Here is a 24,078-nt window from a genome sequence, read left to right on the forward strand (position 1 = left end):
TCTGTAGATGAGGGTGCCTCTGAGTGTGGTCTTGGGGTCGGTGTGTATCTGGAAGTGAAGATGTTAAGCGGCTGTGAGGGTGTCATCTGAGTTGGTCGTGATGCGGATGGTGTTCTTGTGGACGATGGCGATGCCTCCTCCTGTCTCGTTGACGCGGTCTCTCCGGGTGATCTTGTATCCGTCCGGGATGGCGACGGCGATGTCGGGCGCTGAGGAGGCGTTCATCCATGTTTCCGTGAGGAAGGCGACGTCTGGAGATGTGGTGTCGAGCAGGTTCCAGAGTTGCACGGCGCTCCCGAAGACGAAAAATGGCTCTCGAACGGGTCAAGCAAGCTACTACGCATGCTCGCGGAGCTATGCCTAGTTCGCGGAGTGCAAGTGCATCTTCGCGTAGCTCGCGGAATGCGGCTACGCGAACTACGCCCAGGCTTACTTTTTACCTTCAGCAGGTGAGGAGATAATATAATCTACCCATTTTTTGTTCATGTATTGTAACACTTTATCTTCAACATGCGTTTCTTGAACAAAACAAATATCAGCTTTACAACTACCTAAATAATCCAGAATTTTTGTACGTTTTACTGGATGTCTTAAACCTTTTACATTTAGAGAAACAATCTTAATATTATGAATACTAGCCATTAAGATTTAAGAGGAAGGAAAGAAGGGAATCAGAACAAGAAGAAGGAAGAAAAAGACAGGTGAAAATAGTAACTCTATGCAGAAAATAGGAAGGGAAGAAATAAAAAAGAGAGAGAAAGGAACAAACAAGAAACATGAATAGAGACGCACACACGTTCCTCAAGCATGGCCAGTAACCGTTGGAGCCCATGAAGAAAATTATGCAGAAATGTGACACATGAAGTCAGACGACACCAATTCAAGAATTAGTGTCCTGAGTATCCATGGATGGAGGAGCTTGTTGATCAAGAAATAACCGGAGATCTTCTGGACGCTAAAAGGATTTGGAGACATTATCTTTCCACACACGCATTGTAGAAGGATCAAAAAGTCCGTACTTGAAACCAAGGCTCCTCAGCTGTGGACGAAGGGAAGAAAATTATTTACGAATAGCCACAGTTTCTTTAGCAAAGTCCTGGTGAATAAAGATTTTGGTACCGTTCACCAACAATGATGGAATTTCTCTGGCAGCTTTCCGAATTAGAACCAAATGATGATGGTGCAGCACCTTAAATATCATTTGCCATGGCTTAGTATGTCGAGGGTTCCGGTGAGATGGGACTCTATGGGCTTTTTCAATCTCAAATTTTTCGGAGAACTTAATATTCAAAAGACCCGGTAGAAGAGATTCTAGATAGAGTCGGCAATTGGTCCCTTCAACATCTTCAGGCAAATTAAAAATGCGTAGATTATATTGTCTATTGCGATTTTCCATGTCCAACAGTTGAGCAGACATAGGAACTGCTCTATTTTAAGCCCATCCCACCCAGATCTGCTATCTTGCCCTCACTGCGCTTTTACTCTGACCAATCTACAGCCATACCCTGGGGTTAGGCATAGTATCAGTAAGACAGCCCACCCCCCTGAGAAGAAGAACCCAAAGGAATTTAGGTTCTACACCGTCAATTGCAGATCATTACCGCAGCACAAACTTGATATCTTTCACCTCTTATTAGATGAAAAGCCGAGTGCTGTATTCCTGACAGAGACTTGGCTACATGACAGTGCAGGACCTGATGTGGCTACCTCCCTTCCCCCGAATTATGCCATCGTCAGAAGGGATCGAGTGGGACAAGTGGGAGGGGGCATCGCAATTATCTATAGTAGAGAGCTTACGTGCAACATTGAAACAGTCGATATACCCGACTGCGAAGCGGCATTCTTCAAAATTGCTCTTAGTCCCAACTTCACGTTTTCTGGCTTGTTGATTTATCGGCCACCTGGGACTGGTACCTCATGGGCCGCAAATCTTGCTAACCACATCTCACCTTACCACCTTAATGCTCAAAACCTTACTGTATTGGGGGACCTCAACCTCCATTTGGAGGATGTAACCAATACTGCTTGTACGAATCTCTTAGAGGATTTTGCAGCATTAAATATGACTTTGCTTAATAAGGGCCCCACACACAAAGCTGGTCACCTATTAGACCCTTTTATCTCAAATATGCAGGAACTGAAATGGCTAACGACTGACCCTATTTGTTGGTCCGACCATTATCTTACACTCTTCAGTATTACATTAAAGGAGCCCACACGCCCTTCCTCGGTTCGCCCAGGGATCCTCATGAGGAACTGGAAAACATTAAACATGACCGAGCTGACATGGAAAGCACTGCACTCGCTACACATAAGTGGCTTGAGGATGCAGTTGGCGATTGCCTTCCCACATCCCGCTGTAGAGGGAAGGCGCATCGCCCTCCTGCCCCTTGGTACTACGAGTCTTTGAAGTTAGAAAAATCTAAATGCAAAGCACTTGAAAGGCAATGGCGCAAAAAGTATGACCCGAGCAAAAAGGAGGCTTATCGCATGGCTAGGAACATCTATCATTCGGTCTGTATGAAAGCCAAAGCCTGCTATGTTGCAGATACCATCAATACGGCTACCAATAGAGCTCGTACTCTTTTTGATACTGTGAAGGAATTGGCCGGGGAAAAATCGTTGGCAGCGGCCTGTCCTCTCAGTACTCAAAAATGCCAAGATTTGGCCTCTTTTTTTGTTGATAAGATTGAAATTATTATCTCCAATATCAATAAAAACAATACAGTTATGGATGGTCAGGAAGACACTACTCTAGCTAATACAGGAGGACATTGTTTACAATCTTGGCCCCTCATCACCTTGGACTCTTTGAAACCACTACTGAAATCCATCAAATTAGGCTCTCCACGTGACCCAATTCCAAAGAGTGTCATAAATCAGATGGATGATTATTCTTTATCAATCATCACGGAGACACTCATTGCATCCATTCAACTTGCTACAGTCCCAGCGGCATGGAAAAATGCCATGGTGAGTCCATTGTTAAAAAAGCCCACTGCCGACCCGGAGGTCTTGGCCAATTATCACCCGATTTCCCTGCTTCCCGCTTTTTCTAAAATCCTCGAGAAACACATTCATGGTGCTCTCACAACATTCACAGAAAACAACTGTTTACTCCACTCCTCCCAGTCCGGATTTAGGGCAGGGTACTCCACAGAAACTGCCCTTCTTGGAGTAACAGAGAGGATCAGGGAACTCTTAGACGATGGCCAAACTGTTGAACTTATCTTGCTGGACTTAAGTGCGGCCTTCAATATCATTTCTCACTCCAGACTGCTAGCCAGGCTGGGGGAAAATGGTATCGGTGGCGCAGCGCTGGAATGGATAAGGTCATATCTGTCCCATCGCACCTTCCAGATTTCTTCCTCTCAGGCCTGTTATGACACATTTAACTCCCCCCATGGTGTGCCACAGGGCTCAATTTTGAGTCCGCTGTTTTTTAATCTTTATCTCCGTCCACTTGCCGATCTAGCGGAGAGATCCAGTATTGCCTTAATGACCTACGCAGATGATTCATAGATTATTTTTTCACTTTCAAAGTCTGACCCTCTAGCGCCATCTGTGCTCAATCAAGGTCTTCAGGAAATCTTCAGCTGGATGTCAAACAATCAGCTGAAGCTTAATGGGGAGAAAACAGAGATCCTCCTACTAGGAAAGAATAAGGACCTCTGGAGTGCCCTCCACTGGCCACCGTCTTTGGGCACTCTTCCTACACCAGCTACCCAGGTCAGAAACCTTGGGGTCTCCATTGACAACTCACTATCCATGAAGCAGCAGGCCAATAAAGTGGCGGGCATTTGTTTTACCATCCTTGAATGGTTGCGTAGAATCTTATGGATGCTGCCTCCTGCCACCCAGAAGACCGTAGTCAATGCTCTTATTACATCTCGGCTTGACTACGGTAACATTCACTACCTGGGCTCAAACCAAGCAGTGTTAAGACGACTCCAACTCGTCCAAAATTCCGCTGCTAGGTTGCTGTGCAAAATCCCCAGAACAGCAAGGATCTCAAAGCACCTCAGGGACCATTGGCTCAGGGTGGAGAACCGAGTTAGGTTCAAAGCCCTGAGCTACATGTTTAAAATTAAAGCCGGCACTGCTCCCAAATATTTACAAGATCTTGCCAGTCCCTACCTTCCTAAACGCAGCCTGCGATCTTTAACTGCAGCGAACTTTGCAGTGCCCAGGTTCAAATTGGCTAGAATTGGAGACCCTTTCCTATTTTGGGGCCGACCCTTTGGAATTCTCTTCCCCCCCATATCCGCAAGGAAGAAAATTTCTCCAGCTTCAGGAAAAGCATTAAGACCTGGCTTTTTGACAAATAACTGTCAGTTTGTTCTCCACTCTTCAAAGGTGCAGCTCAGTATCACAGTCTCGGCGCCGGGAAACCCTTTGTGGGTATCTGTGCGCCTTACAAATGTAAAAAATAAATAAAAAATAAATAAAATAAATTGAGTAAGCATTGGAACAATTTTGGCCATTAAAGGAGTAAAAGCGTCCAACTTATTTTTATTATCTTGAATTTTAATGACATTGTCAGAAACCAGAACATTTTTGACTTCTGAGGCAATAGTGTCAGTGTTGAGACGTAATGCCTTAATTTCCTCCAAAATTAGCGCAAGAGAAGGTTCTGAGGATTCCACCACCTTAGATTTAGTTGGAGGAGGAGAAACCTGCTGCTTTCTTTTATTAGTAGTGGACTGTTTGGAATCCATTCTGAGGTGAAAAAATATTCACTACCACACAGGAATAGTAAAATAAAGAATAACCACCTCAAAAAGTGAGATAAATGACGTAAATAGGAAGAAAAACGTCAAAAACCTCTCCAAAACAATAGGTGCAGCAGCTAAACTAGGCTGTAGGCGTGGCTAGGCCCAAGCCAGGCTCTGTCATAGATTTTACTCCGCCCCCTAGGCATTCAAAGTCGGCAGTACCTGGAAGTGAAGCTGGGAGCAGGAACCATGAAGCCAGCAAATACACTTATGTCAAAGAAATTCGTCAAAAAAAGACTTCACAGGTGAGGAGCAGCATGGGGAGGCAAGCGCCGGTATTTTCGCCGACTTTTTGTGTCAGAATCGTCGTAAACAAGAAGTTTCAGGCTGTGGTGCTCACGGAGCTCCGGTGGCGGCGGCCATCTTGGTTGACGGGCTCGCGCGTCTCTCGCTGACATGCATATTCAATAGGAAGTAAGTCGGTGTAGAGTCCATTTGATAGTGATGTGTTGCTGCTTTTGGGATAAAGGTAGGGATGTTGGATGTAAGAATAGGAAGCTGAGATGGATGTAGGCACATTGTTGACTTTTTTGGGTGAGTTGTATAATTAAGAGTTAACTTCATCCTGTTTATATCTGTTTTAGGTTAAAAGGGAGTTACAGAGAGTCTAACGACTCATAGAGCCAGGCTTAAAAGCTGATCATATCTATGGGCAGCCCCTTACATGAGATGGTGGAAAAATATTGTAGTAATTTACTGAAGACTTTTTCACGTCTATGGGTTGAACAACTCCAGTAATGAGAGAAGTTCTTTGGAGAAGAGTCCCGAAGTGAAAAGTATGCAGATGATAAGAAAGTAGCAGTAGGATTGGGGTACGAGTTGGAGAAGGTGTGTAGAGGTATGAGATGGGGTAGGAGTTAGAGAAGGAACAAAGCAGGAAGTTGACAAAGGATTGCAGCAGCATGGGCGAATTTTACGAATTCGCGATCTGCGAATTTGCGGATTTGCAAATTCGCAATCCGCAAAATTTGCGAATTCGCGTGAATTTTTTATTTTTGCGTGTTCGCGGGTGTTCGCGAGGCGCTTTGCGTGTTCGCGGGTGTTCGCAAGGCGCTTTGCAATTTCGCGGGTTTTTTTTTTGCCTGCTTAATCACTGCCACCCTCTCGTTTTTTATGCCCATCTGCCCTCTGTACCACTCGTTTCTGTGCCCTTCTGCCCTCTGCCCCACTCATTTTTTGCCCCCTTCTGCCCTCTGTCCCACTTTTGTGCCCTTCTGCCCTCAGCCCCACTTAGAATGGCGCCGGCAAGCTGCCAGCGCCATTCTAAAATAGCTAGATATAGCTTCAACAGGAAGCACTAATAGATAAAGTAAAGCAGGTGCTCCAGTTGAAGGTCAAATTAAGTTACACAATCATTAATCACCCCAAGTTTGGGGTGATTAATGATTGTGTAACTGAATTTGAGCAGCACCTGCTTTACTTTATCTATTGGAGCTTCCTGTTGAAGCTGACTTTTGTAACTATTTTAGAATGGCTCTGGCAGCTTGCCGGCGCCATTCTAAAAGAGTTACAATAGTCAGCTTGAACTTTTGACCCAATCCGTTCCGCTCGCGGATTTTGCGGGAAATTCGCGAATCTCGCGGATTGCGAATTTACCGAAAATCCGCGAAATCCGCGAGCGGAACGGATTTTCCGCCCATGCTTAATTGCAGCTTCTTTTACAGTACATGGTTACACTGGAAGGCAGCACTCTTTATTAATACTCCTTACTGCAATAGCTTGACAGTAGAGACAAAATACTCCTGAACACTGATTAAAAATGTGATTGATTCTTTCATCAAGCAGCAACTTTTGTTTATTGCATGAGCTATGACTGACAGCTAAAGGAGATTATATGGTAAAATTCAAGAGTGAATAGAAGCAGAATTAAGTGGGAGTATGAGTAGACATAATTATAAGATAGTAGTTAAGCCGTAAGAGTAGAAGAACGAGAGTGGGTTTAACCGAGCATAATGTAAGCAGAAGTAAGTGTAGAGAAAGTGGGAGTAAACATAGGAGTTATTGGGATTTCCTGTTGAAATGTGAGTAGTAATAGTTAGGCGCAATGATTGAATTAAGAATAGGATTACGAGTAAGAAAAAAAAGTGTGAGTCTTGGTAATATTAGTGGTAGGAGTGGCAGTTGGGGTAGGAGTGAAATTAGCAGTCAGCAACAAGGTTAAAAGAAAATACTCCTATGCTGATGGTGGCTGCCCCAAAGCCTTTCTGTGTGTATTCTTTCTTCATATGAGCTCTGTCAGGCAGCGAAATCTGTCTCTAAGATAGACCTTAAATGAACGGTTGGTGTTACAGGAAAAAAAAGATGAAAACTCCACGTTTTCCAAGCACTCTTAGACCCCTATTAAATATTTGTCATTAGCATCTAAAGAAAACAGGACATTCAAGTATCAAGTTTAACTAACAACATGACTGAGAAACATTGTAATAGATTTTAACATTCATATTCCATTATAAATAGTCTCCTTCCTTCCACCCATTGCTTACATCCCAAAAGCGGTCACGAATGGTGGTTCATTCATCAGGATTCTCCTTAGATACTAAGTTCATGGATTGCTTGGGGTAGGGATCGAAGTCTCTGTACCACCAAGACAATTGTTTTCAACCTTTCACTATTGCTCATCATTTATCAAGTACATAAGAGGGGCCTTTGGCAATATACATCTTTTATCCCTTGTGCAATACACCTTTCACTTTAAGCGTGAAAAGCAATTAAATATGTGGCAGTAATAAAATATGTACTAGATGAATACAGAGCAGCATTGTTTGCCTGTTATTATAGACTGTATCTTTTTTTTCAAGCTCCCTTCAAAGCTACCATGACGTGGTCCTGCGGAGAACCAATGTAGGAAGTTGGGGCTTTAGCATTGTCGGTGGATATGAAGAAAATCACACGAACCAACCTTTCTTCATTAAAACTATTGTGCTTGGTACACCAGCCTTCTACGATGGGCGATTAAGGTAAACATAACTCGATTGTGTTCACTCATTTATGAATTTGAATAATGCATTTTAAATTTTAAAAAATCACAACAGATTTTACTGTTGACAGACACAAAAGACTCAGGCAACACCAGGGCAGCACATTGTAAACATATCATGGAAATGGTAAAGATGTCAACTTTTACAATATATATTTGTTGAAAAAAGTAATAATCAAAAAACGGAATTAAAAGCATATAAACATTAGAAACTAGAAACATCAGTGTCACAAAGTCCATATATATATTATCGTACAAATTCTCCAATCGTAATATTTGAGTACGGGTATAATTATTCTCGATATGAGTACCCAACATTAGATCTTTACGGCAGATCTTCATTGCGTAACTCAGGGGGGTAGGTTCAAGATACAGACCCCGATAATCAGCCCACCGCTTCCATATCTTCAGGTGATTCTGGGGACATCCTGAGCCTTAGAAATTTGTAGGGTGGGGGTAAAACTATAGGCTGGGATGTGACTCAAGTAATTGACAGTGGGGCAGTGGCTGAGATTATTTCAAGCATTCCATCCATCACCTTTTCTTGTTGCAGTTGATGCCCTAATGTATGCCCAGATATGGGTCCCAGGCTCACTGTGCCTCTGGAACCAAACTATTTCTGTCTGATGAGCCCTAATCAGGGCAAAACCAATCCTGAATAGCTTTTGTTCCGAATCAGGGTGCACCTGTTCTGGCAGTTTGGGGTGGACTGCTCCCATTCGAGCTGGGTCAAGAATGATTTGCATGAGGCTGCTTCCAAACCGAGGTGGCATGGTGGGGGAAAAACAATGGACTGGTATGCGGTCTGAGCGATTTCCAGAGGTAGAGATTATTTCAATCTCTCCATCCATCACCTTGTTGTTGCAGTTGATGCCCTAAGTGCGATGAGTATCACCAGATGTGGGTTTCATGTTCACTGCGCCACTAGAACAAAGCAGAATTACCTGATGAGTCCAAATCACGGCAAAACTGGTCCTGGGTTTCTTGTGTTCCTGTTCCGGGTGGAAAGGGCCAGGTAGTAGAGGCTGGACTGTTCCATTCGAGCAAGCTCAAGACTGATTTGCATGTGGCTTTGTTCAAACTGAGGAGGCATGCTGGATGGAAATTTATGGCCTGAGATGCAGCCTAAGCATTTTCCAGTGTCTGCAATTAATCCAAGCATTCCATCCATCAACTTGTTGTAAAAAAAAAACACACAGACAATCGAGATAGCATATAAAAGTCTAACATGCGTTAATTCAAACATGTGCAGCAAAAATTTACAATAATCAATGGAATTGCCTAATCAATGAACCCAAGCTTCACTTTTGATCAGCTGTACCAAATAATAGTAAAACCCACAAATGTTAGGTCAACATTTATACACTTTTTCTACATGCAACTAAATGGAATCAAGATTGTGGGATAAACACAAACCTCATATAGGCTCTAATGGGGCATATTTCACCAAAATGGGCTGGCTCTACGGCTTTCTGATATTCCTATTTCGATGTGCCAATTTCAGAATGAGACTATGCTTGCTAGAATAGTTTAGCAAAAATGTTCAGTGTATAACACAGGATAACAAAATAGAAACTTATTTACAACTCATTTAAATGTGCAATAGTGCTACGATTATTTTGGGTTTCATACAGGTACAGAATTAAAATGCATTGATTTATTAAATGTATCAGGACACACTAAGGCACTTCCGTGGATGTGCATTTTTATGGTATATAAGCACCCTTTAAGACATATATATATAAGTGAATTCATGTTCCTAAGCACCTCTTTTTCAGCTGATCAGTAGTGTACAGTTAAATAATAATTTCAGTTTTAAATTCGTATTTTTCATAACACTATCATCCTCGGATGTATCAAAACAAGTAATCTTGGACAAAGTCTAAATTACTAGAAGTATGTTAGCTAATGCACATACTCAGTTCAAACAGAATGTAGAGTGTTATTATGACAAGAATAAATGCAGTTACGATCTCAAAAATCTTCATTCCTCTATTCACAAAGATCCCTGACAACCAAGACCAGATGCTACTCAGGTTCAAATCAAAGCCCTTTTTTTTTTTAAGTTTGAAGTTTATTGAAGTATAAGGAAGCAAAGACAGAAAATGAAGAAACAATCAAAAGTTATAAAAACAAGAAATCTCTCTTACAAAAAAGTAGAAATGATAAATAAATCTAGACATAAAATATGGCATACGATACTATTCATGAACATATGATATTTGAGGTATATCCTGTAGAATAAAACACATAGGTGACATAAAAAATTAAATACAAGGTAGAAATGCAATTACGGTGGTTTTTGGACTTCAACAGTACGAACTTGAGCGGTAGGTGGGATCTGGGCAACTCTGGATAAATACTCAGTGAGGGGAATCCATAAAAGATCACGTTTGATTGCAAGGGAAATGGGGGAAACAAAATTAGTATCCAGACGGTGATTAAAACAAACTGCGTTCCACCAGGCAGTGAAGGAGACATCATTAGCCTGTTTCCAATGAGACGTAATTTGGTGGAAGGCAACGGCCATTAGAAGGTCTATTAGTTTATGTTTATGGGATGAAGTGGTAAAAATAGGAGAAAGAGAACCTAGAAAAATGTTAACTATGGAAAAAGAAAAAGAAAAATTGAAAATCTTTTGAAACTGGGACCACACTTGTTGCCAAAAACGAAAAATGGGAGGACAATCAAACAACATATGCTTCAAATCGGCTGAAGAGCAGGGACAGGACCAACAAGTGGAGGGAGTGTCTGAGGAAAAGGATGACAGAAGTAATGGAGTGAATAATGTGCGATTATAAACAAAAAATAAGGTTTGGGTAGTGTTTGCAGCTCTGGAAGTACTATGAATTTTTGACCAAATTTTGTCCCACAAAGTGAAGGACCAAACTTGAGATAAATCTTTTTCCCAAGCCAACTCAACCTTAGATTTGAGACGATCAATAGAAGATTGAATAAATTTATAGAGAAAAGAAGCAGAAGGGGAGTGATCAATGACATTGGAAATGGGAAGATATGGTGTAGGAATAGAATTTGTAGCGGGAAGTGAAGAGAGGTATTGGATGAGAGAGGGAATCATTGACATATATCGTGTACGCGAGGAGGAGGGCAATGAGAATTGTTTTTGGAGGTCTGGAAAAGAAAGAGGTTGATTATCCACCAGAAGTTGAGAAATCCATTTTAGACCAAGGGAGTGCCAGGTCTTCCAATATAATGAGCGATTGCGAATTTGGAGGAGTTTATTATGCCAAATAGGCTGAATATGAGTGGAGGAAGTAGAAGGATAAGAGGAAGACAAGTACGGTAAAAGAAGAGTACGAGAACGGGAGATAATGGGGGAGCGAAGGGACGATACATTAGAAGTAAAGGAAAGAATCTCATGAAAATCAAAAGGATGAATGAAAGAGGATTCTATCTGTAACCAAAGAGGGGGATAAAAGGGGAGGTCTGAAGAGAGCCAACGCAAAGCTTGCTTTAATGAAAAAGCGGTATGGTAAGATTTGAAATTCGGAAATTTAACTCCTCCTAATGTTTTATCTTTCTTCAAGGCAGAAAGGGCTATTCGAGATTTTTTACCTTTCCACAAAATTTTTTGTAAAATAGAATCTATTGACTTGAAGTAATAGTCCGGAATATGAATGGGAATCATGGAAATAGAGTAAAGAACTAGAGGGGCCAACATCATTTTAATGGAGTCAAGACGTCCCCACCAAGAAAGGAAAAGAGGGTTCCAGCGAGTAATAGCCGCATTAAGTTTAACAGAAAGGGAATCGAAATTAGACTTAAGGGTATCTAAGAGACGAGGAGCAAACCAAACACCCAAGTATTTAATCTTTGAAGGCTGCCAAGAAAAGCCAGAATTGTGAAAGAGATGTTTTTGACAGAGAGGGTTTAAGGGTAAAATTTCAGATTTATCAATATTAAGACGGTAGCCAGAAACCTTAGAAAAGGAGGAAACTTGATTCAAGAAGAACGGTAAAGTGGATTGTGGGTCTGAACAATATAATAGAATATCATCAGCGTAAACTGATAGTTTAACTTGCTGTTGGGAGCCGTAACGAAATCCAGAAATATTCTCATCAAGTCTAATCTTAGTCAAAAAAGGTTCTAAAGCTAAAACAAACAAGAGAGGGGATAAGGGGCAACCTTGACGCACGCCTCGTTGAAGAGGAAAATAATCAGAAGTTATACCGTTTGCAAAAATTGAGGCGTGGGGACTAGAATAAAGTAATGAGATAAGAGAAATAAATGTAGGAGAGAAACCGATCCAATGAAGAGCTTGAAACATAAAATCCCAACCTATTCTATCGAAAGCCTTTTCGGCGTCAAGAGAGATGGCAGCCAAAGGGTAAGAAAGGGAGGGAGCTTTACTCAAAATATTAAAGAAAACTCGGGAGTTATCTGATGATAAACGACCTTTTACAAAGCCTGATTGCTCAGGGCCAATAATATTTGGTAAAAGGGGATCCAATCGAAGAGCTAATATTTTGGCGAAAATTTTATAATCGGTATTAACGAGAGAGATGGGGCGATAATTTTTACATAAGGTGTGATCCTTATCTGGTTTGGGGATTAAACAAATGAGTGCTTCCTGAAAGGTTCCCCGAGAAGAACCAGAATCGACAAAAGATTGGAATAATAGAAGTAGTTTAGGGAGGAGAAGGGAGGAGAAATGATTATAGAATTCAATGGTGAAACCATCAGGCCCAGGTGCCTTACCACGACGAAGGACAGAAACAGCATGTGAAATTTCAGAGAGGGAGACATCCGAATCAAGCGTAAGAAAATCAACATGGGTGGAGGGAGTGGGAGGAATGTCTTGAAAATACGTAAGGAGATAAGCGGGATCAGGAGTAGATTCAGGAGTGTATAAAGTTTGATAGAACGAAACAAACTGATTTAATATGTCTTTATCTTTAAATAGAGAAATACCGGATGGTCCTTGTAGAGACTCAATCTTTGTTTTCTCCCTTCTTATCTTAAGATAATTAGCTAGTAATTTGCCCATTTTGTTTTGACCTCCATAATAACGAGAGTTGCATTTGAGGAGAGAATTAGAGGCTGCATTTGTGGTAAAATTTGTTAAAATCGAATTTGGCTGAAATAAGCTCTCGAAGGGAGGAGTCAGAGCTAGCGTTATAATAAGCATATTCTAGTTTCTTAATTTTATCCAGAAGTTGAGTTGTCTTAGAAATAGACTTCCTTTTCTTTTGTGATACGTAATTAATAACAAATCTCCTAACAGCTGCTTTAAACAAATCCCACACCATGACAATGGGAGATTCAGGGAGATGATTAAGTGTGAAAAATTCAGTGGCAAAAACAGTAAATTGAGTGCAAAAATCAGAATCAAGGAGTAAAGAATTATTGAATCTCCAGCGTCCTGAATGAGGAGAGAAGGGGACTAGGTCAATGTGAACAAAAACAGGAGCATGGTCTGAAATTAAGATAGAACCAATGTCTGCGTGAAGGGCAAGTTGAGCTAGGGATTTGCTAAGGAACAAGTAATCAATACGGGATTGGGAATGGTGAGTGGGAGAGTAAAATGTGTATTCTCTAAGGTCGGGATTGCATAGCCTCCAAATGTCAACTAGGGCGTTATTTTGAATAGATGTAGTAAATTGGGAGTGCATTTTGGAGGAAACAAATTTAACTTTGGAGTTTCTGTCTAAAATGGGGTCAAAAACTTGATTGCAATCACCACCGATAATAACATATTGTTCATCAAGCATAACAAGTTTTTCAGAAATAGCAGGCCAAAACAATTTGTCAACCCCTGTAGGAGCATAAACATTAAAAATAACAATTGGTATCTTGTCTACAAGAAGATTTACAAGAACCCAACGACCATTAACGTCACATTCTTGAGATACAACAGAAACCGTTAACTTTTTGTGACACAATATAACTGAACCATTTTTCTTACCTAAAGCAGGAGAATGGAAAACATGTCCCACCCAACAACGTTTGAGTTTTACAGCCTCCTTCTCCGAAAGATGGGATTCTTGAAGGAGGGCTACATCAGCGTTAAGCCTAGCCAAATGTGTCAGAACTCGTTGACGTTTAATAGGGTTATTTAACCCTTTAACGTTCCAAGTGACTACTCGGAATATAAATCAGAAGTAGAATGATATGGAAAAGAAGATAGAACAGAAAAGGTACATTGGAAAGAGAAGAGAATGGTTCTAGGAATGTAGAGATAGAGTAAGTAAGAGAAATAAATCAAGAGAGTAGATAGAGAATACAGTGAGAATAAAGGAGAGAAAAGAGTAAAGAGAGAAGATAGGAAAAGAGAGTAGTAAAGAGGACAGAGCAACATAAGAAGAACATAGAAACATACCAATGGATACAGAATGAAGACGAATGGGGGGTGACGACGCCAGAAGATGACCACAACGACAACGGAACACACGCCACCGAACATCGGAGGAGCCAGCAGAGAACTGAATTGAAGGGATGCACGAACACACCGGGATGAAGAAAGGGGTAGATCATCTATAAGAAGACAAAAAATAAGAAGAATATTAGAGAAACATACGAGATATAAAATACAGAATATAAAATACCTGAAACAAAAATACTAGAATAAGATATCAATCAGCAGGGAATATAGGACAAAAATACGACACAGTAGGATAACGGAAAAGTAAACAGGTCATTCATGCGTGACTAAACAGCTCTAGCAGTGTCCATGACGTCGTTCTCCTGCTGACGAAAAAACTCTTGAAGGACCTGTGGATCATCGAAAGTCGTCGTCTTATCCTTGTAGGTCACCTTGAAGAGACAAGGATGAAGTAGTCCATATCTTGCATTCAGAGCTCGTAGTTGTGGTCTCAAATCAAGGAATTGTTTTCGACGATCAGCTGTCACTTTAGCCACATCCTGAGATAGGTAAAGACAATGACCTTCCCACATAACTTGTTTTTTAGTTTTTGCTGCCGAAAGAACCTGCAGGAGATCAGAATATTGTAAGAACAGCATGATGACTCCTCGTGGTTTGTTGGAAACTTTAGGACCGAGTCTATGAGCACGTTGTATATTAAGTGAAGAGGAAGGAGGAAGATCCAGAATTTTCGGCAGAAATGTTTGAAAAAATGCAGTTGGGTTGGATCCCTCTGTAAGTTCCGGAAGACCATAAAGGCGTAGATTATTTCTGCGATTACGATTTTCCAACTCCTCTGTCTGCCTCCTCAGGAGAGAAACATCTTTTTCCAAAAGCGAAATTCTAGAGCCTGAAGTTTGAAGGGCCTCCGTGGCCTGTTCTACTAGAAGAACACGTGATTCAAGAGTAGACCATTTATCGTGAAGAAACTGTAAAGTCTTAGTAGTCTCAGCCATGAAAGGTTTTAGCGCACAAATTTCCTCAAGAATAAGATCCATAGATGCAGAATGTGAGGATGAGCCTGGGGAGGGTGGGTCTTTTTTGAGGCGCTTTGTTGAAGCAGGTTGCAAAAGTTTACTTGAGGAGGTACTTTTCGGAATCGCCCCAGGGGTTAAGTCCGGCTTTTGAGAAGCAGGATCATCCATGGTTGGAGTCGTGGAGTCAGAGTCTGAAGAATGACGCGGCTTGGGTGTTGAAGCAGTAAGCTTGAGAGTACGCAATTTCCCCATGGAAAAATAGGAGGAAAAATATTAGTGCCACCACAGACCACAAAATAAAGTCAATAGGAATAATATTCAGGGAAGAACACTGTGGCTCAGCACTGTTTAAAGCGTACAAAAAGCGCGCCAAGTAGAAATAATGAAGTTGAAGTCGAGTTAGTCACTATATCGGCTGTGAAAAATACAATTCCTCATGAAGAAAAGCCTTCAAGTAGCATTTGCACGAAGAGAACGTTGAAGCAAATCAACAGACATTGCATATGAGCGTACGTGTAAAGGCAGCAGCGTTGATAACCTGCAGGTTATGCCATATGATAAAGACCAATGTCCAGTATGAAGGTTGCTGTAGCAATTCTATGCAAAGAAGATATGTCAGTAAGCCAGGAAGCATAGCGCATATGAGAAAATGCGGTTGAAAAAAGCGCCAACCAGGATATGAGATTTGAAGATGTCAACAAGCGTAGCGCACATCAATATGCGGGCGAGAGAAGCGCCAACCAGGGAGGTAAGGCATGAATTGCTGAAGCAAATTTGGTGAAAAACAGGCAGAATTAGTGCGAGCAGCGTCTGCATTTCAAAACGTGTGAGGAGGAAAACTGCAACTGCATATGCATTTTGTGTTGTGCCCAAGCCGTTTAGAAAGGGAGGAAACAGTAGCAGTTCAGTGGAATGGATAGCGAGGCGCACATTCGGGAAATACTGCTCATGAAGGGATCGCGGTAAAAAAGAAAATGGCGGCCGCCGAAATAGCGGACCGCGTCACAACAAAAATGAGCGCATGTCGCTGGTTTCAAGTAACAAGGCACGAATCCTCCTGCTCACCTCACACTCCGATTGCAGATTATGGGGTTTTAGTTCGTGTCCGTCCGGTGTAAGCGGGGATAAACTGCCGGCGCCGGGCTCGGTCAGCGGAGCTCCGGTATCAAGCCGCCATCTTGTGCGGCGCTCAAGCTAAATCAAAGCCCTCTTGATTCTCGCGTAATTTCTTCATTCTATCCTTAATGTGACCGATCTGCTCGAGAATGCTAAGGGAAGTGCTGGGGATTTGCATACAACACTCTAAGGCTGCTGTCACCCATATCTCACCTTTGGCCTTGACGATATAATCAAAGGCATGGGTACTCACAAACATATTCTCTGGGCCAAACTGTACACTCTGGGGTGTGCCAGAGGGCCGCATCGATGCTGTGGCATCCCCAAGGAGACTGTGTAGGTTTGGAGATTGTCGGGAGAGAAAAGAAAAATGCACCTTTTCAAAATATAACTAGTAAATGTTTTATTCAAGAAATGTTTTGTACGTTTTGCAGCAGTTTTTCTTATACTGTGTGTAGTTTATACATTTTTTACATTGTTAAGGATAGGTTATACTTTGTGTAATAATTTATCTGAAAGAAACATGTTAGTGTTGGATTCCTTACCTCAGAATATCCCCAGGCGTCAGACTGGATCCGGAAAGTTTTCGTCAGCAGTACCCCTGCGCATCGCTAGGCGTCGTCTGCTGCTCCGCGTCCGTCATCGGCGTCGTGATCGCTGGGATGACGTCGTCAGAGTACTTAGACGCCGCCCTCGCGCGCTGACGTCAGTTCTTCTTTTTTCTGCGCCAGAAAGCGCAGATCCGGGAAGAGCAGTACTCTTAGTCATTTTTTTACTAACTTTTTTGATATATTTTGATCACTTCTCGAGTCGACCTTCGACTCGCGGTGCTGATAGGGATGCCTGGGTTTAAACCTTGCGAGGACTGTTACCGCTTGATGTCGGTGACCGACCCCCACCGTCGGTGCCTTTACTGTCTCGGGGCCGACCACGATGACAAGTCGTGCCCCGCGCCGCTCGAGGTCCCGGTCTAGGAGGAAGTCGAGGGACCGGTTGCAGAGCCGCAGCAGCCATCGCCGCACGACGGGTCACCACCACTCGTCAGGCTCCAAGTCCTCAGGTAAGTCGAGGTATTAGAAAAAGAAGTCGAAGAGACTTCATTCGCTCTTCCGACTCCCGCCGATGCTGGCGCAACACGGCCGGGGGTTCGGACGACACCACCCACGCGGCTCCGCCAGAGCCGCAAGCGCTGCGTCCAGCCCCACAGCCGCAGGTCCCTGGGCTTCACTCGACGCTGGAGGAGATACGTGACTTCCTTGTGACCATGAGAACTTACTTTCCTCCGTCTGGGAGCCGTAGCGGGCCGGCGGCTCCGGTACCATTGGGTGCTTCGGCCCCAGCGCCATCGTCGACTCTGGTCCCGACGCCGCAGGGCCCCACCGGATACAGGTCTGGATCCGGGCCGTCGCCAGTCGACCTTACGACTCCTCCGCTGGCACCGACCCCGTGGGTGTCGCCCATGACGCCGTCCCCATAATACGTGGTCCCCAGCCCCGGTCCGGGTCCGGCGTCGGACCGGCGCTGCTCGGTGCCGTCTCCGGCGCCGATGGGTGAGCAATTCACCTACGACCCGGCTCCATGATTTTTCCCTGACTATCAGGAGATGGATGACAAGGGGGACTAGGAGGGGTCTGTGGCCTCAGTGCCAGTTGAGCCAGGAATGGGCAGATGAGCTAGGGGAGGCCAGTGGTCTGGACACTTCGCCCAACACTGAATTTGTCTCTCTTCCCTCCGTGGCTACGGAGGAGGGGGCTGCTTACAGCGTGGTGTTGACTAGGGAGGCCAAGGCCTTGGCTCTTGAGGTCCCTGTCGCGGCTGTGAGGACTAGCCTCCTCACTGAGGTGCTCAAACCGCAGGCAAGGTCCTCGGAGCATCTACTGCTGTTTAACGAGGCCCTCACTGACGTTCTGCTGGGCACCTGGTCCAAGCCCTCCACGGCCCTTTCTGTGGATCGGAACATGGCCTGATGCCACTGCCCGGCTCCGGGCGACCCTAGCTTCCTGTCCGTTGACCCTACCCCCAAGAGCCTGGTGATCCAGGCTTCTACGTCCCAAACCGCATTCCCGAACGCTCCTCCGGATCGGGAATCCAAAAGGCACGATCAGTTTGGGAAGAAACTGTTCTCCTCCTTGAGTTTGGGGCTGCGGTCTGTCAACATCTCCTGCCTTTTGGGGCGTTACACCTACTCTTTGTGGGATACGGTTGCAGACAGTCGTCTCCCACCTCCAGGCTACGGCCGACCTCCTGCACTCGCTGGGGTTCTCCATCAACATGCCGAAGTCACACCTGTTCCTCTCTCAGAAGCTCCTTTTCATCAGAGCGGTTCTGGACTCAGCGCAGTTTCGGGTGTTTCCCCCCGAACAGCGGGTTTGGGATATTCCGGCTCTGATTCAGATTTTTCAGCCTTTATCCCGAGTTTCGGTCAGGTTGACTCTGTGGCTCCTGGGGGCTGATGGCCTCCTGCATCCTCCTGGTGCATCACGCCAGGTGGCAGATACGGACTCTGCAGTGGGACCTGAAGTTTCAGTGGGCACAGCATCAGGGTAACCTGTCTGACCAAGTCCTGATCTCAGAGGGCACTGCGAGTCAGTTGCAGTGGTGGCTCACATACTGCGATTTGGTCAGCAGCAGATCTCTCTCCCTACCCCATGTAGTGGTGATGGATGCGTCCCTCCTGGGATGGAGAGGCCACATGGGAGAGAGGGAGAGCAGAGGCCTCTGGTCTTCGGCGGAGTTCCGGCTCCATATCAACCTTCCGGAGCTGCGGGCGATCCGACTTGCACTGAAGGCATTCCTTCTCTCTGTCCGGGGAAGTGTAGTGCAGGTGTTCACGGACAACACCACCGCCATGTGGTACTGCAACAAACAGGGCGGGGTGGGGTCGTGGCCCCTTTTCCAGGAGGCTCTGCGCCTCTGGCAATGGCTGCAACACCAGGGCGTCACCCTGGGGGCTCAACACCTGGCAGGTTCCCTGAACGCCAGGGCGGACGAACTGAGCCGCCGGTGCATGATGGATCACAATGGCATCTGAATTCGGACATGGCGCAAGGTCTCTTTTAGCAGTGGGGAGAGCCTTGGTTAGATCTATTCGGCACCGAAGGGAACACGCAATGTCATCAGTTCTGCGCATTGGAATTTCCAAGGTGGCACTCGCTCAGCAACGCTTTTCGTCGTGAGTGGAGCTGCGTTTTTTTTTAGTTTTTTTTTTAAACTCTTTATTCGTGACTGTTTCAGGATGACATACATTTCTGTTCAATTGCACCTCATATCACTCAGCAGTCTTTTCCATTTTCTTAACAATTTATTGTGGGGGTATAACATTTCAGTTGTGAGGTACGTATCATAACATTCCCCGGATGCATCCCAAGTATGTGTTTCAAACACCATAATCATGGTTCTCATTATTGGCAAACCCCAACTGTCCCCCCCTCCCCGCCCACCCCCCTCTGTCTCCTGTTTGGTCTCTCTCCTGCACTCGATATCCCGGGCCAACGTGGCTCTGTCTATCTGGAATTTGTGTAGGGTCCTAGGTCTGGTCTAACCCCGGTGAGTTGCCCCATTGCTCGTGAGCCTCAGCCCCCCCCTGCCATCTGTGTAAGTTCATCCTACCGGGTCTCCTGGGCTGTCCAGGTCTGTCTCTTCCAGTTCTATCAGCATTTGGTCCCATTCCTGTGCTATGGGGTATTTGCGAAGGCCCTTGCTCTCCTCCTCCCTCAAAGCTGCAGATTCTGCTTTACCCCATTTCAGCATGTCGCTGCGCCACACTGCTACTTGCGGGGCCCTGGGCGACTTCCATCTCATAGTGAGCACCCTGATCGCCAGCACTAGTGCCAGGTCCGCAAACTTCAGTTGTGCCTTGTATGTTTTGGGCCGTTTCCTGTTCCCTAGTAGACAGGGTAATGCTCCCTCCGGGATCCGAAGTGTTGTTATGGAGTGCAGCGTGTGTTTGATCGTCCCCCAGTAAGTATGTAATTTCGGGCATGCCCATAGCATGTGAAGAATATGTGCCTCGTCTTGTTGACATCTCGGGCAGCAGTGTGCAGCGGTAGGGAACATTCTGTGTAGTCTCTGGGGCGTAAGGTAAGCTCTATGGAGAATCATGGCTTGTATGAACTGGAATTTAACATTCCTAGATACCCGTCTATGATGACCCAGAATTATCTTCCACTCTCCGTCCGATATGTCTTCATCCGCGTCTACAGTCCAGGTCTCCCTGAGTGTGGCGATCGGTGACGTCACTTGTTCTCTGATACCAACATACAGCCATTTCACCAAGTGTCCCCCCGTGCCCATATAATGCATGAGGTGTACTAACTCATGTTGATCTGGTTTTGTACGTTGTGGGGCCCAGGTCCGTCGTATGTAGTGCGTTACCGAGGCGTGTAGGAGGTATAAACGTGAAGGGGTTCCTGTGACCTGCACAAATGAGGCATGGTCCAGTATGGTGTCATCGCCGAACAGGTCTCCCACCCTGTCCACACCGGCCTCTGTCCATGGACGTAGTCTGCGCTGTGTTAGAGTCCCCTGTGGTGTCGGGAGCCCCAGTAGAGGGATATTATCCGCATATGGGGAGGTCCCCGCCGTGTATGACAGCGATTTCTTCCAGCAGGTCAGGGCCACATGCAGGAGGGGGTGGCAGTCCCTGGGGTCCTAGCATTGGGCAAGAGGAGGGAGTGTAGGTCTCCACGTGCTAATTTGTCCGTCGTGTAACCGATCTCATGCAAGTCTCTACCCGCCACCCATCGGGTCAACCATTGGAGCTGGCTGGCATAGTAGTAGCTTCGCAGGTCCGGTACGCCCAGGCCGCCCTGTCTGGTGTGTAGCTGCAGTTTTTTAAGGCTAATTCGTCTTCTCCCCGATCCCCATATGAGGCTGACCAGTAATGTATCAAGTGTGGTGAAAATCTGTTGCGGGAGCAGGACCGGCAGGTTTACAAAGTAATATAATATGCGGGGGAGCAGGACCATCTTCGAGACTGCCACCCGTCCCATTACCGATAGGGGTAGGGACGTCCAGAAACCTATGCTACCTCGCAGGCCAGTAATGGCCTTACGGATATTACCATCAATTTGAGCCTCTGGGTCCCGGTAGACCTGTATCCCGAGATATTTGAACGTGGTTGGTGCCACTTGAATTTCATAGGCCCCGAACTGTATGTAGGGGGGCTGTTGGCCCTCTCGGAAGAAGAAGCCCAGGGACTTTCCCGGGTTTATAGCCAGTCCAGATATGATCTCAAAGCGTCTGAAAACAGTCGCCAGGGGCGAGTGGTCCCCTCGCAGGTCCCGGAGAAATACCAAGATGTCGTCAGCATATATTGAGACCATGTGGTCGATGCCCTCTACTGGTATGCCTTCCTCCGCAGCTCTAATGCGAAGCGCAATAGCCAGGGGTTCCAACGTCAGCACAAACAGCAGTGGCGACAGTGGGCAGCCCTGCCTTGTGCCCCTATGGACCTCATAACAGTCCGATGTGTGTCTTCCCGTGCGTGCCCTAGCCGTCGGGCCTGTGTACAGCAAGCGGATCCATTTTATAAGGGCCTCTGGGAACCCAAAACGATGCAGGACTTCAAACATGAAGTCCCACGTCAGGGAATCGAAAGCCTGACGGAGGTCAAGGGCTATGCAGCCAGCATGCGGTAAGTTGTGAGGTGTAGTTGTCATGAGAGCGTGGAGTCGCCTCGAGTTCTGGGAGGTACTCCTCCCTGGAAGGAAGCCACATTGATCAGAATGGATCAGGCCAGGGAGGTGGCGCTGGATCCGCATGGCAATAGCCTTACTAAGGATCTTATACTCCGTGGAGAGCATGGATAGGGGTCTGTAATTACCCACATCTTGAGCACCCCTGCCGGGCTTCGGGATAGAGATCACCAAGGCCTGCATGGTGGTAGTCGGGAGGTGACCAACCTCGTAGGCGGTGTTGTAAATTTTCTCCAGGACGGGGGCCAGCACATCAGCGTAGGTTTGATAAAATTCCCCCGGCAGGCCATCCATGCCCGGGGTTTTTCCCCGGTTAAGTGTATGGATTGCTACCTTTATTTCGTGTTGTGTAATAGGTCCGGCTATAGCCGCCTGGATTCCCGGGGTCAGCACTGGGAGCATTAGGTCATCTAGGAATCCCGTTATGTCTTCTCCGGTCCCTACAGAGGGGGGGGCGTAGAGGTTCTCCAAGTGAGTCTTAAATACTGTGTTAATCTCCATTTGAGTGTGCACCTGTGTACCCGCTGCGTTCCTAATAGTCGTTATGGTAGGGCATTCGGGGGCATCCCGAACTAGCCGGGCAAGCAGAGCGCCGGATCTGTCCGCCTCTGCCTGTTGTCTTTTCAGATAGGCCCCATAGTCCATCACCCTCAGGGTTTCTAGAAATTCTGCGTGGTCAATATTACACTGCTGTAGCTCAGTTGTACGGCCAGGGTCCTGCCCCACCGCATTTTCTAGGTCGCGCAAGCGCTGTTCCACTTCACATAGCTTACTGTGGATCTCCTGCCTGGCTCCCACCTGTCGGCCTATAGCAGCCCCCCGTATGACAGCCTTCATTGCGTCCCACACCACTAGGTTCGAGGATGCGGAGTCCCAATTGGTATTGAAGTAATCAGTTAAGGCGTCAGCTAAATGTGCTCGGAACGGGCCATCCTCGAGCAGCGCAGGGTTAAGCCTCCAGGTAGGAACTGGTGAGGGTACTCTACCCCAGTGTAGGTCAACCGCCAGCGGTCGGTGGTCCGAGAACGTTTTAGCAAGGTAATCTGCTGTGGCACACCTAGTCACTACAGAGTTAGAGCATACAAACCTATCCAATCTGGTATGTAATTTGTGTACAGGGGAGTAGCATGAGTATTCTTTGTGTGTCGGGTGCAGTGTGCGCCAGATGTCCGCCAAACTCCAACCCCGAAGCCACGTCCCAAATGACTCTGATAGTTTATGTATTCCCGCCGCCTGGAGGGGGGGGGGTGTGATCTGTCGAGGGTCACATCCAAGATCATGTTCCAGTCACCACCCAGAATCCAGGGGACGTCCACCCAATCCGCTAACGCCCGGCCCACAGCAGTAAGGAACCTATCCTGGTCAAAATTCGGGGCATAAATGCTGCCCAGCACTACCACCTCCCCGTCCAAGGTGCCTCTCACCAACACATAGCGTCCCTGTTCGTCAGTCCGCCTTTCCAGTTCCACAAATGGAGTACCATGGCGCACCCATATCGTGGCCCCTCTTGAGAAGGCAGAGTATGTGGTAGAAAAAACAGTACCCCTCCACTTCTTTCTCAATAGGAGTGCCTCGGAGTGTGTCAGGTGCGACTCCTGTAGAAACACTATGTGTGCCCTTTGCCGTAGTAGGAAAGCGTGTACTCTGTGTCTCTTCTGCACTGCCCCCAGCCCTCTCACATTCCAGGTGACCAGCCTATACTTTCCGTGTGTGTCAGCCATAGCCCCGTGTTGGTGTCAAAAGTAGTGTTCCCATATGTCCTATTGAGTGATTCTTCCATGCCCCCCAGGAGACAGTACCCTCCCTATCCCAAACCCCAACTGTAAAGGCGCAGCCTCCAAACCCTGCTGTGCCAAACCAGAAACATTGGAACGTAAATAAACAAGTAACAATGCATACGCTAGTGGGGGGTCGGCCAAGCATCTGCCGTGTCCATAGTGCCATGCTCGGTCATGTCTCCGGCTCAACGGCGCCGCCGGGAGAGTTCTTTTCGAAGTTAGTCAGTGTAGGTAGCCACGTCTCGTGGAGGGGGGGGAAGTAAGGGGGCAGGGGAGGGGAGGGGGGGACAAGGGCGGCCTCATACTGGCAGAACCAGCCCGTTGCAGCTATGCGCCGCAGGAGCACAGGAGGCGCAGGAACCGCATCGCACGATCCC

The 24,078-nt window shown here is 45.9% G+C and overlaps 1 protein-coding gene across 1 annotated transcript in view; it reads left to right on the forward strand.

The window, feature by feature from the left end:
* Positions 1-24,078, forward strand: part of LNX2 (ligand of numb-protein X 2) — a 163,012-nt gene that overhangs the window by 115,163 nt on the left and 23,771 nt on the right. The window contains exon 8 of the mRNA XM_086933463.1: positions 7,574-7,732. Coding sequence (XP_086789589.1) covers positions 7,574-7,732 — 159 coding nt within the window. The remainder of the gene's footprint in view (positions 1-7,573; positions 7,733-24,078) is intronic.

This window comes from Lissotriton vulgaris, chromosome 8, assembly GCF_964263255.1.
Source record: "Lissotriton vulgaris chromosome 8, aLisVul1.2, whole genome shotgun sequence".
Taxonomy (NCBI): domain Eukaryota; kingdom Metazoa; phylum Chordata; class Amphibia; order Caudata; family Salamandridae; genus Lissotriton; species Lissotriton vulgaris.